This window comes from Ictalurus furcatus, chromosome 27, assembly GCF_023375685.1.
Source record: "Ictalurus furcatus strain D&B chromosome 27, Billie_1.0, whole genome shotgun sequence".
NCBI classification, from domain to species: Eukaryota; Metazoa; Chordata; class Actinopteri; order Siluriformes; family Ictaluridae; genus Ictalurus; species Ictalurus furcatus.
The window spans coordinates 1,117,020-1,137,273 of NC_071281.1; the positions used below are offsets into that span (position 1 = coordinate 1,117,020).

The 20,254-nt window shown below is 41.9% G+C and overlaps 1 protein-coding gene across 1 annotated transcript; it reads left to right on the forward strand.

The window, feature by feature from the left end:
- Nucleotides 1-350: 350 nt before the first annotated feature.
- On the forward strand, nucleotides 351-18,552 carry nhsb (Nance-Horan syndrome b (congenital cataracts and dental anomalies)). Its single transcript, XM_053616466.1, has 10 exons — nucleotides 351-644; nucleotides 6,787-6,939; nucleotides 8,496-8,707; nucleotides 9,721-9,825; nucleotides 11,163-11,225; nucleotides 12,477-12,672; nucleotides 13,042-13,173; nucleotides 14,313-17,303; nucleotides 17,428-17,551; nucleotides 17,712-18,552. The coding sequence occupies exons 1-10, from the start codon at nucleotides 605-607 to the stop codon at nucleotides 18,307-18,309; spliced, it is 4,614 nt and encodes a 1,537-aa protein (XP_053472441.1). The 5' UTR covers nucleotides 351-604; the 3' UTR covers nucleotides 18,310-18,552.
- Nucleotides 18,553-20,254: the final 1,702 nt, after the last annotated feature.

Sequence of the window (20,254 nt, forward strand, 5' to 3'; positions counted from 1 at the left end):
ACACACACATACTGAAATTCAGTTCACTGACTGGTACAGACAGTAGATGTACGCCTTAACAATACTATTAGAGAAATACGGGTGTGCGATTGTATAGTTTCTGTGCGTTGCTTTGGTATATATGGATTCTTTTTGTGTGTGTGTGCGAGTGTGTTTCTCAGGGTTTACAATCGTGAAGACATTTAGTATGATAATATCCGTCAAAGATTCCTCGTTATCTTTTAGGACCATCAACAGATCCTCATTCCGTGAGTCCATGTACCTTGTGGATGTGCTAAAACTTACATAATGTTCATTACAGCGTACAGAGGATGGTGTTATAGAGTGTTATAGAGATGGTGTAGCCCTGCATTGTGGATTATCCTAATACAACCCCCCCCTTTTCCTTTCTCAGTCAGGATATTCACCGTCCTGCGAAGGGATTAAGAGCAAACCAAGTGCTGATGGGCCGTACCATCCTCGGCTGGAGGATATAAATGAGGAGAAAGGGTTAGATATTAGGCATACAGATGTTGCAGTTGAGCCTGTGTGTGTTTTTGTGAAGATGTGGGTATAAAAATTCATTTTCTACTGTGTTGTGTGTCAGACAAGTCTCTTCTCCAGCATGATCACTCTGGCCTGCTGTGTTCCAATTAGATCAAGAGGTACTGTACGCCTTCATTCTAGCATTAGAGTCTATTTTAACTGTGTGATTAGTCTGCTGTATAACAATAACAATGCCTTAACTCTTTATTACAGCATTACGTGCTACTGTGAAGTCGACTCACATGTTAATGATACTGTATATAGACCTGTTGCCATAAACAGTATTTATTTGATGATCAGGTGGCAGTTAGATGCGCTTGAGAAGCAAATCGACACACAAGTGAGAAATCAGATCACTTTTGTTTCTCACAATTTCGGCGTCTGAGAATGTTTTGTGTCCGAGCCTGATATCCTGAACCCCTGAAACAACTGGCTCTGTTATGCTGTGAAGGGGCATGTATTTATTTATTTATTTAGTTAGTTGGTAGGGGTGTAGGTCATTTTAGCCGACTTGGAGCTTTTTTTTAAAGTCCCCATGTCGGACACCTTGTTTATTCAGTAAAATAAAATTGGGAGAATTGATACATTTATTTATTTATTTATTATTATTATTATTATTATTATTATTATTATTATTATTTAATAGAATGGGCGAACCTGTAGCACATTTTGTTTACAATGTTAGATCTCGTAACAATTTTTGAATGTATTTCGTTTTATACAGACAAAAATGTACATAGTTTTTGCATTGTTTACGATTCAGAAATAACAGTGGAGTCTTTTATGGTCAGAATTTCTCATCATTCCAAAAGTTTGTTCAAAATATCCGGAAAATCCATAAAACCTCATGTGAAGTGTAAGCGTTATATCTTCAGGTATTGCAAGAGATTTACGATGAAAATAGTAATGGTACTATCACTGTCTGCCCAGAAAGTTGTTCATTTAAAGTTCCAAAGTGTTCTCATTGATTTAATTCATGATGTTCCTAAGAATGAGGAAAGCTAGAAGCAACAGCTTCCTCTAAGTTGCCGTGTCGATGATGTGTCTATTACACAGACTGTCCGTCTCTGTTTACGTCTGTCTCTGTGACCTGCTGCAGTGCTGGAAATGACTGTGGCATCACACGGTACATTACAGTACACTGGTGACCCCGACACACTGGGTTGTTTACCGGAGATGTCATGGCAGCTTTGAATTAAAGGGTCCATGGCTAATCGCTAGCGTGATCTAATTAGGAATTGTTGCCTATTATAGAAATTGTGAATTTTAGAGAGAGAGAGAGAGAGAGAGAGAGATGCCCTACATCCAAGTGTCTAACAACATTCCTTTTCCATATCTTCTTATCCGTTTCTTTTTTAAAGTCCTCATGTTTCTAAAAATGGGTGAGTGTGGATGTGAATTTTGCAGTAGAGAGGAAGTGCATTTTAGGTCACAGTCGCAGCTTGTGTTTGCTTTGGGTCAAATCGTAGGCTCTGTAAATGGTGCATCATGATTTTATATATCTATATATTTAGAAATGACAAAAGCACTCATGAGTAGCTTGGTGCTATATTAGAACCATGTTTGGTCATATTCCCCGGGATTTAGAAGTTTGTATATATTTACTGTTACTGTGCTTCATTAAAGACTTCCGAGCCGATTCAGTTTACGGATATTAAAACCACAATGGTTTCAATACGTATAGATTAGTTTCTGGCATTTTCTTAGAAGATCTTACACTAAACCTCAGCTGTTTTCTTTTCAGAACTTATTAGTGTGTGTTTTAGTATCAGAACCATGAAGACAGCGGTTCAGCCATGTCTAATTAGGCCTGACACCTTATTGTCACTCTGTTCAAAAGCACACAACATGGATGCTATTCGAAGAATGTACTTCAAGTGAGTTGAGGTATAAAAACCATAAAATCTGACTAATACCTGTTATTGCTTAGCATCTTCGCAATAAATGACCTTCGTGTCATTGACTCGTGCCAAGAGTTCTTGGAATCGGCGACAGAGCCACCACGACCGGCCAGTCGATCAGCAGTTACTGAAGATAAACCTTCCATATTAAACCTTCTAAATGGGATGAATGTTAGAAGCATGCAAGTCATTTTCCAAACTGGAATCTATTCAGAGTAATATTTTTGAAGTGTGCAGAGTTATACCTTTTTAATACGCATTCATTCGTCTATTTTCTGTAACTGCTTTATCGTGATCGGTCATGGTGGATCCAGAGCCGATCCTGGCAACACAGGGCATGAGACAGGAACACACCCCGGATAGGACACCAGTCCACCACAAGGCACCATGCACATGCTTTCACACACTTGTTCACACCAAATCGTTCAAGAGAAGCAAGTCCACCAACTGACGTGTTCTTGGAAGGTGGAGCACGCGAAACACCACAACGACAGTAACCCAAGATTGTTCAGGAATGAACTGGGGTGAATATAGTCACATGGGCGGTTTCAGTCGTTTTAAAAATGTTTGTTGACAGAATTTGGAATCGTTTGGATTTTTTGTTGTTGTTGTGGCTAATTTCTTGAGCGATGTTTGTTTGAGTAGTGTGTATTTTGCCATTGGCAAAGAATCTGTTCCCCACTCACAGTGCTGACCATGCACCTGCAGGAGAGAGAGACACCGCAAAAGAGAGGAGAAAGAGGGAGGGGGGAGAGATAGAGAGAGATGGATAGAGAGCAGGAGAGACAGAAAGAAGGCAATAGGAGCAGGTGCAGAGCTCTCCTCTCTCCATTTGGACGGCGCTAGCATTCTGACATTAACCGGCCCGCGGAGGAATGGGCAACTCGCACAGAAAGACACCCATTCTGGGCCCGCAGGAGAGGAAGAGGAGGGTAAAGAAGAAGAGTAAACATGCAGGACGGGGGGAGGACACTGCAGGTAGGGTGCCTACACGTTCAATGCGGGCTTGAACAGAAGCTAAAGGCCTCGTTTTTTGAGATTTGCTCTCTGACAACGTTCTGCAGTGGACTTAACTCTAACTCTCGGTTTCCGTCCAGACTTACCCTGTGTGTGAGGTATCAATCGGCAAAATGAATGCTGTTCGTATCTGTGTAGTACTCTCAGTGATTGTGATTGAAACAACACCCACTTTGCCCTTCTTCTGCATGTCACCCGTCCCAGTTGATTCGGTTTGGACTCATCCACATTCAGAGCTGCGTTGGAGTAGAGCTCAGTAGAGGTCACGTCGTTGGTCCGCAGCACCCGGTTTATGATGATGCAAAGCAGAAACCGAGTGCTGGGGCTGGTGCTGAGTAATAGAGTGTGCGCTCTAAAACACCGCAGCATCAGATCTGATTTGGTCATTAAGCCACACAGCTAGGGAGGTAATGAAGAGAAATGGAAATATAAAGCGAGATGAGATGACACACAAGGAAGGAGAGGAACGAGAAAAGACGACAAGCGGAGGTTGTTGCGTGTTAAAGAAAATGTGACCCAATAAAAACCTTAGGAAAGAAGAGAAAAAGGAAGAGAAGGAAGTTGAGGTGAGGAGATTAAGACAGATTTAAAAGAGCGTTAAAAGAGAAGGAAGTCAAGAATGGTTGAGAGAAAAGTGGTCTTTTTATTGAACCCGTCCAACCCGCACTGGCGTAATCGACTTATCGGACATTTTCAATCAGAACAAACAAAGGAATTATTTTTGCACGGAGAGTCTGGTGTAAGATGAGTCAGGACACTGTTGGGTTACTGTGTGTAGAGTGTAGATGTTACCAGCAGGGAGACAGACATAAACAAAGACAGTCTTTTGTCAATCAGAGGAGATTGGGTTCCCTTTTGAGTCTGGTTCCTCTCACGTTTTTGTTGTTCTATTGTCTCAGGGAGAGTTTCCTCACCCCTGTCTCTTCAGAGACCTAAATCGACATCCGAATTTTAAGCTATCATCCATCTCCTATAGTTTAGACCAGAAACCAGATAACGGAAATAAATTGCAGCTAGACGGTTATGCTTGGCAGGTTCCTAGAAGCGTAATATGTCCACGTATGTTCAGTAATACTCTTCATGTACTTCCTGGATTTATTGTTGGATGGGAGTAGCAGTGTACTAATCTAGCCTGGACACACTCCAACACCTGCTTAGCACATCACTAACTTGCCAATAAGAACTCGATGAAGTGTGTAAAATGTGTGGGTTCCATTGAGAAACTGGAACGCTGTTGTCAGGGAGACTGAAAAAGTGGTCGTAATGGTGGCATGGTGGTGCAACAGGTGGCTCAAGAGGTCCCTGGTTCGATTCCCTGATGAGCTTGGATTGCTCTCTGTGCAAAGGTTTCCATCTTCTCCCTGTGTCCCACTGGGGTTCCTCTAAATTGCTGCTAAGTGTGAATGGGTGTCTATGGTGCCATGTGATGGACAGGCATCCCAACCAGTGTGGAGGTATCATGCAGTGTTCTGGAATAAACTCCGGTTCCTCTGCGGCCCTGCCCGGGATGAAGGGGTTAAGGAAGATGAATGGATGGAATTTCTTCCATGTCTTCTCATGGATTTGATTATGTTTAGTGCAATGTGGTACTAGGTTGGATCGTAAGCTCAGGTTATTGTTGGTGTACGGGGTGGGGGGCGGGTTGGTTCCTCTAAATTTGAGTGAGTGTGTGCATTGGAGAACATCCTATCCTGGATGTTCTCCAACTTGGGGTTGAGTATATTTTGGATAGACTCCAGGCCCACCATGAGTTCATTCAATGGTATGAATACTTTGTTCATTTTGAATGTTTTGATCTAGATTAGAACCTAACAAATGATGCAATTTCCTGAAGTTTATACATACATCTTGAAGCATTATGACATTATGTTAGAAGGAGAAAGGGAGGCAGTTAATATTCTCTCTCTCTCTCTCTCTCTCACTCACTCACACAGTCTCTCTCTGTTTGTTGGGCAAAAAGAGCATCTCCTGTTATTGCTGGCAATTGTGGTCTGATAAGGATCTGCTAATTCACTGTAAATTAGATATGAAGGGTTGCTTAGATACGGCTGACTCGGGGCTATTCACGGGCACGGCCGCACGGTGCATACTGATGGGCAGATGTTGCTTTAAAGAGGGAGAGAAAAGAGAGGCGTGAGGGTAGGAGAGAGGATGGTCTATATTTTTTTTTCCACACTCTCTCTCTCTTTTGAGGTTTCAGAAATGGGAGCAAAGAAATACTCATCATTTAAACTGACGGAAGATTCTTTTTGATGCATCCTTACATCTTTCGGTGTATGTGCATGAGTTGTGTTGAGTTTGAACGAGTGCTATGAATCGAACTGCGTTTCTGTTTGGCATGCGGTCTAATCCCGTGACAAAATCTGGGCCAAACCTGGAAATCTTTCTCACTTTATGCAGTGGTGCTTGAAAGTTTGTGAACCGTTTAGAATTTATCTGCATAAATATGACCTAAAACATTATCAGATTTTCACACAAGTCTTAACAGTAAATGGTAAATGGCGCACTTATATAGCGCTTTTATCCAAAGCGCTTTACACTGTGTCTCATTGACCCATTCACACACACACACACCAATGGTAGCAGAGCTGCCATGCAAGGCGCTAGCTTGCCATCGAGAGCAACTTGGGGTTCAGTGTCTTACCCAAGGACACTTCAGCATGTGGAGCCACGTGGGCCGGGAATCGAACCGCCAACCCTACGATTAGTGGACGACCCACTCTACCACCTGATCCACAGCCGCCCGTAGACAAAGAGAACCCAATTAAATAAATGAGACAAAAATATTATACTTGGTCATTTATTTATTAAGGAAAATGATCCGTTTGGCCAAAAGTTTGTGAACACCTGACCATCATATATGACCAATATATTCTTGTTGATTTATCCCCGCCCCCTTTTTGCTGTTATAATAACCTTCGCTCTTTTCGATTTTGGAGCGTGTTTGTGGTGATTCAGCCACAAGAATATGAGTGAGGTCAGGCACTGATGTTGGGTGAGGAGGTCTGGGGTGCAGTCAGTCCTTTAGTTCATCCTGAAGATGTTCAGTGGGATTTGAGTCAGGGCTTTGTGCAGGACACTTGAGTTCTTCCACTCCAACCTCGGCAAACCATGTCTTCATGGAGCTCGCTTTGTGCTCAGGGGTATTGTCCTGCTGGAACAGGTCTGGGCCTCTTCGTTTCAGTGTAATTCTACATCATACAAATACATTCTATACAATTGTGTACTTCCAACTTTGTGATGAAGGTCCACATATGGTATGGGTGTGATGAACAGGTGACCTCTTGACCTCTCGCCATGTTTTGACCAGTTCGTTTCTCTTCTTCTGTGTGTCTCTCTGCAGCGGTGTCGAATCTGGACGTTGAGAGTAAGTTAACATCTCACTATCAAGCCCCATGGCACCAGCAGCACAGCGTGTTTCACCCCAGCACACGGCAGCCATGTCTGGAAGAGCTGCACCGCCATGCCCAGTTCAGTCTACGGGCACTGCACAGAGGTAAGCCGGCACAGCTTCTCAACAACTGCGGTGTATAACCATGTTCACTGCTTGACACTGATGTCCCGTTGGCCCAAGCCACCTACTTTTATATATTCGATAGTGATAGGGTTAAAATAACAACAAAAAAAAATTTAAAGAAAATCCAAACACAGAATCTCTTCACATTTTTGTGAAGCTTTGTGATGGTAACTAAGCATGCACATAAGAGATGTGACAGGTACTAACAATCACCTTTTTTGTTGCTAGATTCAAGCACAGAAAGAGTCGCATACCTTTTTAGTATTGGTCCACCTTCAAAAAAAAGATTTAAGATGGATTATTTTGACCCTAACAGACCAGAAGGGTTAAATACTGTAACATTTGTAGACCCGTTTGTTCTCAGTTTATTTAAGCCTATCGGCATGTAGCAAGAAAAAGTGCAATTATGAATGAAACATGTGTACCTCTGGATGCGGATCCTAGTCCTAGTTATATTCTGAACAAATATACAGTTTAACAAGCCTTACAAGCATCAAGAGGTTTGTGTAATATGTGGCAGATACTGCCCCCTGGTGTTAGAAAGTTTCACTCACCAATGCAGGTGAGCTTTGCATGAAGCAGTCTGATGCAAATGAATGAGTGGTATGTTATTTACGTTGTACAAGAAGTAGAGGCAGTTCAGTGGTGATGCTCGTAATAGTCAACATGGGACGGCTGCGTTACTAAACCTTCGGCTTACTCTCTGGTCAAGCCTTTGCGCCGTTTATTCTGGAGGAACGGTTTTGCCTGCCTGGAAATAACAGTCCAGGAACGCTGCTAAGATGGCTCTTACACAAGTGGGCTACTAATGCTAATCACAGTGCAGTTTGACACACAAGTTGAACAAACTATCTTGTAATACAGTGCAAGATAATATACGTAACAACAATCGATAGCTGTTAACAGTGTGATGATAGAGAACACACCAAGATAGACATATTGACGTTGTGTTCCAGGATAAGCTGAATATTCAGACTTCTTGATGGTTGAGTAATCCACAAGAGACTGTCGAAGACAGTGGTATCAGAAGGTGTTGATCACTCACAGACTCTAGCTATTGGGGAGGAACAATGACTGTAGTGGTTACACATTTGCCTTGCATCCCCGCGGATGGGAATTTGATTCCTGGCACCGCCCTGGTCTCCCTGTGCTCCTGGGGTTTCCTCCGGATAGTCCAGGTTTCCTCCCCCAGTCCAAAGACATGCACTGTAGGCTGATTGGCATCTCTAAATTGTCCATAGTGTGTGTGATTGTGCCCGGTGATGGTTTCCTGTGAAGGCCCTCCACATTGTGCTCTGAGTCCCCTGGGAAAGGCTCCAGGCTCCCCGCACACATGTGTAGGATAAGCGGTTCAGAAAATTTATGGTTTTGTGTTTGTGTGTTTTTTGTTTGTTTTTTTTTAAATCTTGGTGGGGACCGAATGTCCACCCAAAGAATAGAAATACCTGACAGTTGCCCGTTTAACACCAGTGGAGTAATTATTAAACCCCCCTTTTTACTACATTGCTAATCCAAACCCAAACTGTCCGATACAGAGCAGCGTCAGCGTTCAACCAGCAGAGAGCGCAATCGGGTCACCATATCCATCTCGGTGGCTCCGCCCATGCCCACATTCCCCTCCCCTCACTCCATCAGGAGACAGGACCAGAGGAGTCGACACTCACATATGGTAAGCGTTATTACAGTTATAGTACTAGCGTCTAGAATGGCGCTTGGGCTTTGTCTCTTGATTGAGATTGGCGGAAACTAATGTAACTATTTTTCCTACGTTTTGGCTGTTAACTTGCGTTATCTATAAACCACTCGTGCTGTAAAAGCTTAAGGTTTTTCAGTAATACTGTAAGTTTTTTTGTAATTATATATCTTGTTTGATTGTATTTCATGGCACAGCTGGACAGAGCTGAATATCAGACAATGCAGAGGAAGGTAATTCACATTGTTGTTAATGCCCATTGGGCAGCTGGCCTTCAGAAACACCAATCAGATCCACAATGTGACTGAAATAAAACATTTGAATAGTCATTTTTGGCCGTAGTGCTATATGATTAGTTATGTTTGGCTTCTGACTGACTGAGTTGTATTAAGATCCACTCAGATCTCAGGTTCCTTCTTTCCTCTTTCCGCCAACACTTGGAATAGGAAAGAAGCACCAGAGAGTCCGACATGCAGACTCTCCCCAGGAAAGTTATCCAGGTGCTGCTTTTGCTTTAATGTTGTCATTTTTATTCTAAAGGATGCCCGCATGAATGTCATTTATTTTTGGTTTAGATCCATGGTGGTAAAACGACTTCCATTCTTACCAGCGTTTTTTTTTTTTTGTCCCTTTTTATATCCCTTCTAACACCACTAGGCGGACCAGATTCCCTAACTAAATCAGGACAGTCCCGATTTTACACACTATGCCACTTGGTCTCCATAATTTGACTACGTTTATGGTTTGCTTGCTGACAGATGAACGCTTTGAACAAATATCTTTTTAAAAATAAATGTAAAAACGTTTAAATAAAGCATGTCTAAAGTCAATCTTTTATATGATCAGTTTCAGTTGTCCTGATTCTTCCCCAGTGGTCATCTGGTCACCCTAAATACCACTCTGTTATCTATTTATTTTGTTGTATTTTAGTTTTTCTGTGTGGTTCACAATCATCAAGCATTTTTTTTTAAATGGATCACCCTTTATATATGTTTTTATAGTTTTTATCATTTAAAAAAAGGTCACATCGCTATATCGTTCGCAAAGCATTATGATGTATGATGTAGCTGCTCTTCTGGAGACTCTTCTGGTTCTTGATACGTTTATCATTTCCCATAATGCAGCAGGAGAGACCTTCGAGGGAGGTGGAGTCTCAGCCAGCACAGAGAAAGGTAAGTGATAACAGGGTGACTTAAAAGATATGAAGTGTTCTCAGTATGCTTGGGTTAGATTTTTTTTCAGGTGTTAAGCAGGTCATGGGCTGGACACTGACATGAAGCACATCCAATATCATCCCTACGTCCATACATACTGTACGTTGACTAAATTCCACTGTGCTAATACAGTGTTACTGTACTCTAATGTCCCTTAAAATCGTGACAAAGAGTCCATGAGGAACTGGCGAGGGGAAGTCCAGGAGGGTTTAAAACCAGTGCAGGAATGCAGTCTTTATCCCGTCCTTCACAGTTTCAGGTCTGGAGGACTCTGAAGTACAGCATAACCGTTTTATGTCCCATTAGCTTAAGCATTGTGTTCCAGATTGCCATATTTATGGAATTAAACTTGTGCCAAAAGAATTGAAGGTTACTTTTTTTGAGAAAGAAGAAAAACACTCTGGAACTGAAAACAGTGAACTCGGTGGCAAAAATGTAACATGGTCTTCAAATGAACAACAAAGTTTACGTTCACCATTCTGGAACAAATCTCACGTGTGGGCGGGGCTTAACAGTGCTTTACTCTCATTGATTAGTGAGATTTGAATCGACAGCTCGAGCGTCGTATGAGACGACCCACACCTAAAATATTAATTACAAACTAATATACTGAAGGAAGTTATTTCCACTACAAAGTGCAAACACTATAACTACATCCAGAAGTCACGCCACTGAACTCTCTACTTCCAGGTCAGGGAGCTGTCCATCCAAATCTCGCTAGCCAATGAGAGTAAATCACTGTCAAGCCCCGCCTACACGAGAGGCTTGTGCCAGAACGTAAACTGTGAAGGCGTCAATGAAAACTCGGGCGGCGCATTCATAAACCACGAGTAACGGAAACGAAGCTTAAAAAACTGTCCATAAAGAACGCTGTTTATTTGAAGACACTGAGGTCACTGTGTTCAGTTTCAGAGTGTTATTCTTCTATCGCATTTTCCTTGAAAGATTACGTTCAATACTTCTGACACAAATTGAATTCCATACATATTCCCCTTGTAACTCATCCTAACTCATGGGGGTTTTTTTCAGTATAGCTGTTGAAAACATGAGCTGGTTGCCTTTGCTTTCCTTTTCTAACCAACCAGATTTTGGTGTTTGGTGTCACGAGGAGCTTCCCTTGATTCATGTTGCCATTATTATTATTATTATTATTATTATTATTATTATTATATTGGTTTTATTTTGTTTACATTTTGCCCGTATGTCTTTTCTTTTGTCTTTTCTTCATCAATGTTCAGCCTTTGTGTTTGTCTTTATTTATTTATTTATTTATTTATTTATTTATTTATTTTTAGCATGAGCGTTCTCGTCCCACCTCCCCTACAACGTGTTGCGTGTTCATCCCCTGGATGCGAAAGGTATTCTCCCGGCTCTCTGAGAGCTGACTTCTAATGCAAATTCATTTCAAATCTTACGTCCTAATTTGTATGGAAAGTTACTAATGGGTAACATTAAGGGCAAGGCTTGAGGTTTAGCAGACATATCATTTCCGTGTGTAGGAAAACTATCCAAACGGACTAAATCAAATTGTTAGAATATTATATATTATATTATTTCATATAATACTCTTTGACATTACATCATACTGTAAATTCTATCTGAGAACCTACCTTTCTTTTCTCATACTCGTCTTATAGCACAGCTACCCTGGTAGATGTACTCATGTGCTTCATGCTATCATGTCTTACCGTTGGTCATGTCATTAACTTCCCCAAGATTCTTCATCTTCAAACGCTGTTGTGTTCAACGTATCATCATTAATACTAACTTTTATTCATAGGCCTTGATTTAATATCGTTTTTCCATGTATAAAAATGTGTTAACATGGAGGAGTGTGTCTTTTATATGAGAAAATAAGCATGTCTCATCCATTTTGTGTTTTTTTTTCCTTAATGAATACGCAATCCGGGGTGTTCCTACCTAAAACATCCTATTTTTCACAGAACCTGTGAAAATGCTTTCTTTACATTTATCTTTCGGAAGCAAAGAAACACTCTGTTTAAATTATATTTCACTATCTGCTTGTATCCAAGCTCCCCAAGCCTATCAAAAACATTTTGCACAGTGTTGCCTACAATGCTCATTGTTTTAGTAAATCAGGGCCAGAATTTCCAATGTGAACATTTCAGAAGGCTCACATGAAGGGGAAATATTATTTGTCTGAAGTACCTGATTGGAACAATGCCCCCCTTAAAGCTATTGTTTATCTGGCAGGAGGTTAGTGACTTATTTTAAGCTTCTATTGCAGGTCACAACCTTGCTGAATTCTTTGGTACCTTTTCCTTTGTTCTTATTTTGTACTAATGGAATAGGATCTGGACCAAATTCCTGACTCTGGATATTTTCCTGACAGTTCTACTTCTGTCTTTCCTTTCCTCTCCAGCTATTTCTGTGCCTCTTTTATCCCCGTTCCTCGCTGCCTCTTCCTATTTAGTTCTTTCTCTGACCCACGGTCACTACTGCTTCCTTGACGAAGATACTATGCAACATTTATGTGCAGAAAATGTACTTCCTGTCACTTTAAGACCACAACTGTATGCTGTATGTTTGTCTGCTTTCAGTTTTACGAGGCCATTCCATATAACTCTTCTAAAATGATTGTGACTCAGGTTGGAACCAATACAAATACAGACGGGGAGTTGGTGGCTCTGGGCCACAGACCGAAGTGTCCCATTCCCAACGTTCCCACGACACTGGACAAGCAGACCAACTGGTCGAAAGCCCTTCCACTCCCCACACCAGATGAAAGGGTGAAGAATGAGTCTCAAGTCATCTCATCCTGCATCATCCCTATCAATGTTACTGGTAAAACTCCATTTATAAATCTGCAATACTAATCAGATTATTCAAGTGTGTGAGTGCAGATTAGATGACTGTTCTAACGTAGGGCATATTTCATGTGGCCTGGAGTACATGGGGACTGTGACTGGGACCAACTAAATTTTTTTAGGAAATATCACGTGCATGTACAAACAAAAAAAACAATAACTACACAAGCAGGATTCATAAAAAGTAATCTGGATTTCAAACCTGTTCACAGCTACCTTTAAATGTCAAAAATGTTTACTGTATATCTCATTTCTGCGTTTTTTGTGCACTAGATTATTAGAAATAAGTAGGATTGTAAGAAGGATACCGTCACCTGTTTCTGAAGCTGAATGTCTCGGATTGCAGGTGCAGGCTTTGACCGAGAAGCCAGTGCTCGCTGTTCGTTGGTTCATTCCCAGTCTGTGCTGCAGCGGCGAAGGAAACTAAGGAGGCGGAAAACTATCACAGGCATTCCCAGACGAGTGCAACAAGACATGGGTATGACTACCTGATACACTATGCTCATTCAATGTCTTATCGTGTGTGTGTTTTGTTCGTTTTGTCTTTTTTAGAATATGCTTTGGAATCACATTTTTGATTTTACAGTTGAAATGTAACCTATATTAACAACACCATCTAGGCCTAATATGTTAGGTTTGCTTTTAAAGCTGAGTATTATGCTGATTAAGCAACTTAGCTATGAATTGTTGATTGCAAATGAGATTGAGAACTATTTTCTAATGAGAATGTCTTTGAATAACAAAACAAAAAAAATGTATGGTTCATTTAAGCAATTTTATCTACAGTTTATGCATCTGCAACGTTTTATAGGCACCTAAAGCCTGTCCAAAGCTGCCTATAGCTATTAGCTCATAAACTAGCATAAAATGCATGTTGAAACATACATTATATCTTGGTTGACATACCAACTGTAATTCTCCAGCAACTTACAGGTTGGCAGCTCAATTATTTATTGTAAAATAAAAACACAATGTCATTACCGGAGGCTCTGATAAAACCTGCACCATTACACTCGGAATTACTGTTGGTATGTCAACCAATGTTAATGTTCTCTAGAACTCGATTATAAATCATGTACAGTAGCACTACTTGTATTGTTCTCCGCTTGATATATCGCTTTGCTTGTATTTCCTCACTTGTAAGTCGCTTTGGATAAAAGCGTCCGCTAAATGAATAAATGTGAACGTAACTTTAAGCTAAAACACACATTTCTGGGATCTTGTGGTATTTTTCATGATGTAGCAAATGCTTCCAGTTATGTTTTAATTAACAGTGATGCTAATGTCGTAACTGATGAGATATGGTAGGTTTCAATGATTTCGTTAAAGGTAGGTCTCTGACAAACTACCTTGGAATTTGAAACTGCAGGTAGCTCATGAACAGGAAGGTCAGTTTGCCAGAATTTTCCTTCTTCTGTCATTTATAACAGCAATGCAGCAACGCTTCTTTCTTCACCTTAAGTCATTAAGGCTTTGAAGCATTAAACATCACACTTACTTGAAATTTTCGTTAACAATCAGTTAAAAATCATTCGTTTTTTTTTTTATACAGTAACCTTTTGTATCTAATTGACTAAATCAAAACTTGAGTTGTAAGATGCTCTTACTTTTCACCAGACTCAGATGAATCTCCTGTGGCCAGAGAACGATCTACGGTAGCCCACGGCAACCAACACATGTCCCTGTACCAGGAGGAGTTGTCACTTAGTGGCCGGACACTAAACACCAAGGACTCTGGCTGCCAGACCGATGACTTCTTGATTGCTGCTCCGTCCCGTAGGCGTATCCGTGCACAGAGGGGCCAAGGAATTCCGGCTTCCCTCTCCCACTCCACTGGTAATATCACTTCATTACCAGATCGTTCGGATCCAACCTACACCACTGCTTTGGGCACTCGTCTGCGTTCAAGAAGTTTGCCCCGAGAAGGAAGTCGGCTCCGGGACAATGAGCAAGATGACAGCGATGATGATGATGATGATGATGATGATGAGGAAGATGACGAAGAGCTCTCTCCTTATGAGCCTGAGGACTTCCTGCCAGGTCCAGGACGGAGGATGCTCAAGGATGAGGAGGAGAGCACAGATGACCAAGCCATGCCAGAGCTCCAGTTGGAAAGTTTAAAGCGGATACAGCATGGAGGTAGTCCTGAAAATGCTTGGATTGAGAGGGGTAGGTCTCGGCTTCCGCGTAACTCTGACATGGGAAGCTGTGAGATCTCCTCCAGCTCAGACACCTTCAGCAGCCCCATCCACTCTGTCTCGACCACAGGTGTGCTTGGCAGCCAAATTGACCACAAAGAAGACCATCAGTCTTCGAGTGGAAACTGGAGCGGAAGCAGCTCAACATGCCCTTCACAGACCTCAGAAACACTACCACCAGCTGCCTCACCTCCCTTGACTGGTTCTTCACACTGTGATTCAGAACTGTCTCTCAACACTGGGTCTCATATAATTGACGATACTACTGGCTTCATTATTGACCCCTACCACATGGACAGGTCACAAGGTCAGGGACACAGGTCTAGTTCATTCACTTCTTCAGCTACAGATCAGATGGATGATGCAGGTGTTAGTACTGCTAGTGATGGGGAGTGGAACTGCAACCAGGACCAGCAGGATCAACCCTGTCCTCCAGACTTTAGCCCAAAGCGCTCTCGGGAAGATGAGAGTGGCATAAGTTGTCCCAGTTATTCTAGTGGAGAAACTTATGAATGCTTTAGTGGGCAAACTTCGGGTGAAATATTAGAGAGCTCTACACATTACACTGTTGACACGGAAGGCTTCTACACCTCTGTTCACTTGGACTGTGGTTTTAAAGGTAGCAGAAGCTATTGCAACTATGCAGCCATTGACCCCGACTGTGGCCCAAGTGGGAACATTGCACCTGGCATGGGTGAATACCCTCAACCAGATTACAAGGGAGCGAGTACACTTGGAAGAGGGTGTCTTTCTTTAAGAAAACCAAAGGCTAAGCCACCCCCACCAAAACGTAGCTCTTCTTTAAAGGAAACGAACAGCAGTGTGGATGTTCAAGAGCAGAATGAACCAAAGATTACTAGTGAGCTGCCCCTGCCTTTGTCTTCCAGGGAGATGAAGCTGCAGCTGGAGTTGGCTGGTTCTGACAGGCACCTTGACACTGCAGGTCTCTGTGACAAGCAGCTTGGCACCTGGGGTGTAGAGAATATCAGAGAAATGCTAGACTGCTCCTCTCCATTTAGTTCTTCTGACACACATTCTTTTAAGGATGAGGGTGCTGTGCAGTCAGACTATGCAGACCTTTGGCTCCTTAATGACTTGAAATCCAGTGATCCTTACAGGTCACTGTCCAACTCCAGCACTGCTACGGGTACAACAGTTATTGAATGTGTCAAGTCACCAGAGAATCTGGCAACTCAGGCCTGTTGCCCCAGGTCAAGACCCACCTCACCAACACTTCCACCACAAGAAGGTGACTTCAGACTGGGCTCTCCTGAGAAACTTGCAGCATTGGCATCCCCATCAAGTGGATATTCCAGTCAGTCAGAGACACCTACATCTTCCTTTCCATCTGCATTCTTCCCAGCTCCACTTTCCCCAACCAGTGGCAAGAGGAAACCCAAAGTGCCAGAAAGAAAATCATCACTCTCCTCTCTTCAACAGCAGCAGCAGCTTGTCCATCGAGATGCAAGCTCTTCCTGCAGGAGAGATATGGATTCCCAGGCACCACCTAGTCACCTTGACCTAAGTGCTCTTCACACCAAGCCCTTTGCCCACAGGAACCAGATACACCTCCTTCATCAGAACAAACAGAAAGCAGCTGCAGCAGCAGCTGCATTAGCAGAAGCTCGTGCTGCTGCAAGTGCAGAGGCTTCAAGCTCAAGCCACACGGCAATCACTGCAACTGTTCTGAGGTCAGTTCATCTGCGATCTACTGATAAACCAGCAGAGGGCAACCATGGATCTGAGCACTCTAATGCTGATCAATCAACTCGACCCAAGTGTCCCACAGTAACAGTTGAGACTATGCCTGCTGACAACAGGTATAACAGGAAACCACCAGCCTACAAACCACCTGCTGTGCAGCAGTGTGAATCTCAGTGCCCACCTCCAGAAGCCATTGTTATACAACATGAGGGGATTAAAATCAGGCAGGAAAGGCATGGCCCGGGAACGTACTGGGCCATGACAGCATTCAGAACACCTGTGCAACCAACCAACGAACAAGAAGACTTCTTAACCCCAACAGCCCAAGCTTGTGAGATGCGTGATGATCAGCAAGAAGCAGAGTGCAACAGGTATACAGATGAGGAACAAGCATTGTCAGATGAAAGTGTTAAATGTGAACACAGTCAAGCACCCAGGCCACAACCTCTGGCAGAACCATCGTTGAAATTGAGCAGCACACTGTCTCCTCCTGCTTACAGCGAAATACGCAGGAGTGACTTTGTACTGTGCAACAGCCCAGATAAATTGCCCGCCAGAAGTTTAGAATCCTCGTCACACACTTACACAATGGGTGACATCAAAAGCAAAGAGGAGGCGTATGAGACATGTGTCACTACCAGAAGTGCCTCACATGATGGACATGAGGACGAGTCAACCCCAGACACAGAAGACTACTTCAGCAAAGGTAATAGAGATTGAAACGTATTAATAGAAGCGCAGAAATGCATTTTTATAGGGGGGAAATAAAAGTCTTCTACGTTGCATAAAAAAAAAAGAATTTCAAAAGACTGTCATTTTTTTTCCCACAGACTCAACGCCTAGTGACAATTCAAATTCTCCTCTGACTGACGACTCTAAGTTTGATGATGATAGTATATTCCCTTCGCCTAATAAACTACGCACAACTGAAGATCTGTTTGCCATGATACACAGGTAATCTCAAATATTTAAAAAAAAAAAAAATTAATATGCTGTATACAAGATATACTAAAATATATGATAACTTATTTTGGTGGCCATAAGAATCATTTTTCATAGTATATGTAATCCTGTCATCTTGTAATCCTGTGCAACTTTACCGGAATTATTTTAGATCGAAGAGGAAAGTTCTTGGGCGGAAAGACTCAGGGGAGCTCAATGGAAAGAGTCGTCTTGGTGTCGCTCCTGTCACTGGTCCAGTTAGTCATCCTGTGACATGTCCAATCATTCCAACTATCCCAGCTCCTGCATCCGGCTCTCAGAGAGCACCAGGACCCATTTACAGGAGTGCCAAAAAATCCAGCACCTCCAATGAGGAGTTTAAGTTACTGCTGCTGAAGAAGGGCAGTCGCACCGACTCCAGTTACCGCATGTCTGCAACAGAAATCCTCAAGAGCCCCATCACTCCCAAGTCCCCAGGTGAAATAGAGGCTTCCAGGCAACCAGAGGAACCCCCTTCACCAATGCAGGAGTCTCCAGCCAGCACAGAGCCACTCCCCAGTACTTTCCCCAAGGCAAATATCGAGGGTTTCTCTACAAAAACCCTTACTATGTCTGCTGCCTCCAGGCAAGGTCGTTCTAGGGTCCCACCTGCAGCCAGCAGCAGCAGGTACAGTACTCGCAGCCGGCTATACACTGCCCCCATGCAGGCAATCTCTGAAGGAGAAACTGAAAACTCTGATGGAAGTCCACATGATGACCGCTCCTCCTAGTGGTATCTTTTGTCCCTTCTGGTATTTTTATTTTTTTTAACCAATGACAAAACAACAAATCCCTCAGAATAAAAATAGAATAAAATACAGAACAATAAAGTGATATATGGGCATATTTCCCTCAATTCTATTAGATCTTAAAATTAAGAATTAAGTGGAAAAAAGTCCCCTTGTTCACTTTGAACTTTGTATTCCATTAATTGAGTGAACTTTTGTTAAGCTATTAGAACTTGTGCTACCACAAGTACTACTTGTGGTAGCGGTACTTTTTGTATATGGATGCGTGATGGATATTGATTCCTAAAAACCAAACCACTAGCCAATCCTTTCTTTTATTTTTTTTCCACTCATAAAATGTGAAAGGTGTACATTGTGTGTAGATGTAGAAAACATATCACTTTACTTTCAGGTTCCTTCATCTTCAGATTTCGTTCACAAAGTGATTAGTATTGGGTAGGGTGCAAAATTAAAAGGAAATGTTAGACACGACCCTGCTAAAGTCTCAGTCAGGAAGTATCGAAGTACTCCAAGCTTCCCCAAGATCAGTTGGTGTTTTTAAAGTGAATTTACATATAACTAGCACATGTGGACTGTAGCATTGTCGACACTTGTTATTACAGTACCAAATACCGACCTTCCCAATGTTGTGAATCATAATTGGGACTTTAGTTAGGCTTACACAGGACAATCACACTGTGGCCTTTCCTAACAGACGCTCTGTAAATTCAGGAGGACAGAATGAGTCTCCAGGATTATAGGCATTTTTCTATGGCTGAGAACTCTCTGTGCATAAAGGAATTGGTTTGCAAAACCTGCAAATATTTTGCACTTGTTCGGAGATTGGCAAAGATAATTCCTTTAAACATCCTGGATACAAAGGAATGGTGCAATGTTCATGTATGATAGAAATGAGCCCATGTGTTAGTTCTCACATGACATTAAGAGCATATATTTTCAGTTACCGGCGGCCATGTTGCTTTTAACTATCGTTCTCTTAACACCAGCTTTGAGCGTAGACTACCAGAAAAGATTCTGTTATATTTTACATTTTAAAGCACTTAATTATGTTAATTGTGTATACATTTTTTAGGTGTAGGACATGACGGGGTTTAACGTCTAAGATGAATACAATAGTAATGAAATCACGAACTGTATTCTATGAATACCCTTAACGTTGTGCAAGCTGTTTACTTTGAATTCAGTTTGCAGTGATTTATTTTATTTTATTTTTTTCTCCATTCAGCAAGAGATGTTAGAAATTAGTGAGATTTGTCAAGCTTACACTGTGCCGAAAAGCGGAGGATGGACAAGCTGTGAATCAGTGCATTTCAGATCATGGTTTTCTGCTGAGTACTGTCACGGTGCTCCCTTTCCCCTTTTTTTGTCTTCTGTACAGCATGCAATAAGGGTCTATAATTCATAGGGACATACTTACCTGAAGGGGGAAAAAAAATCTTTTTCAAATCATTTGCATTCATTGAGTATTTGTATGTTCAGTAGGTGATCTGTTTTATGTGTATGTTGATGTTTGATTTATTTTTATTTTTTTGTATGTATAGACTCAGCTTTATATCCCTTGTGTGGAAGAACTGGACAATCTGTTAAAGCACTGTTGGTATAAAAGAAAAATATAATACAAATCTAGAGAATTCCGTGGACAGGTTTAGACTAGATGGGTGTATCTGACGGATATCTGCGCTGGTTCTGGGGAAAGATTGTGGAAAAGAAAGGGGATCAACTTTGAATGATCAACTGTTTTGCGTTTATGTAGCTGCATCTCTTCGTTGCTGATTTGCAATGCTAGGAGAATGCTTTGCTCATTATTTGTATATATGTGGTTGTGTGACTAACAAATATATATAAAAAAAATAAGTCAGCCTTTTTTTCTGGACTGTTCAGTTACCATGTACTGTATGTCCTGACAATACTTTATGTATGTCCTGAC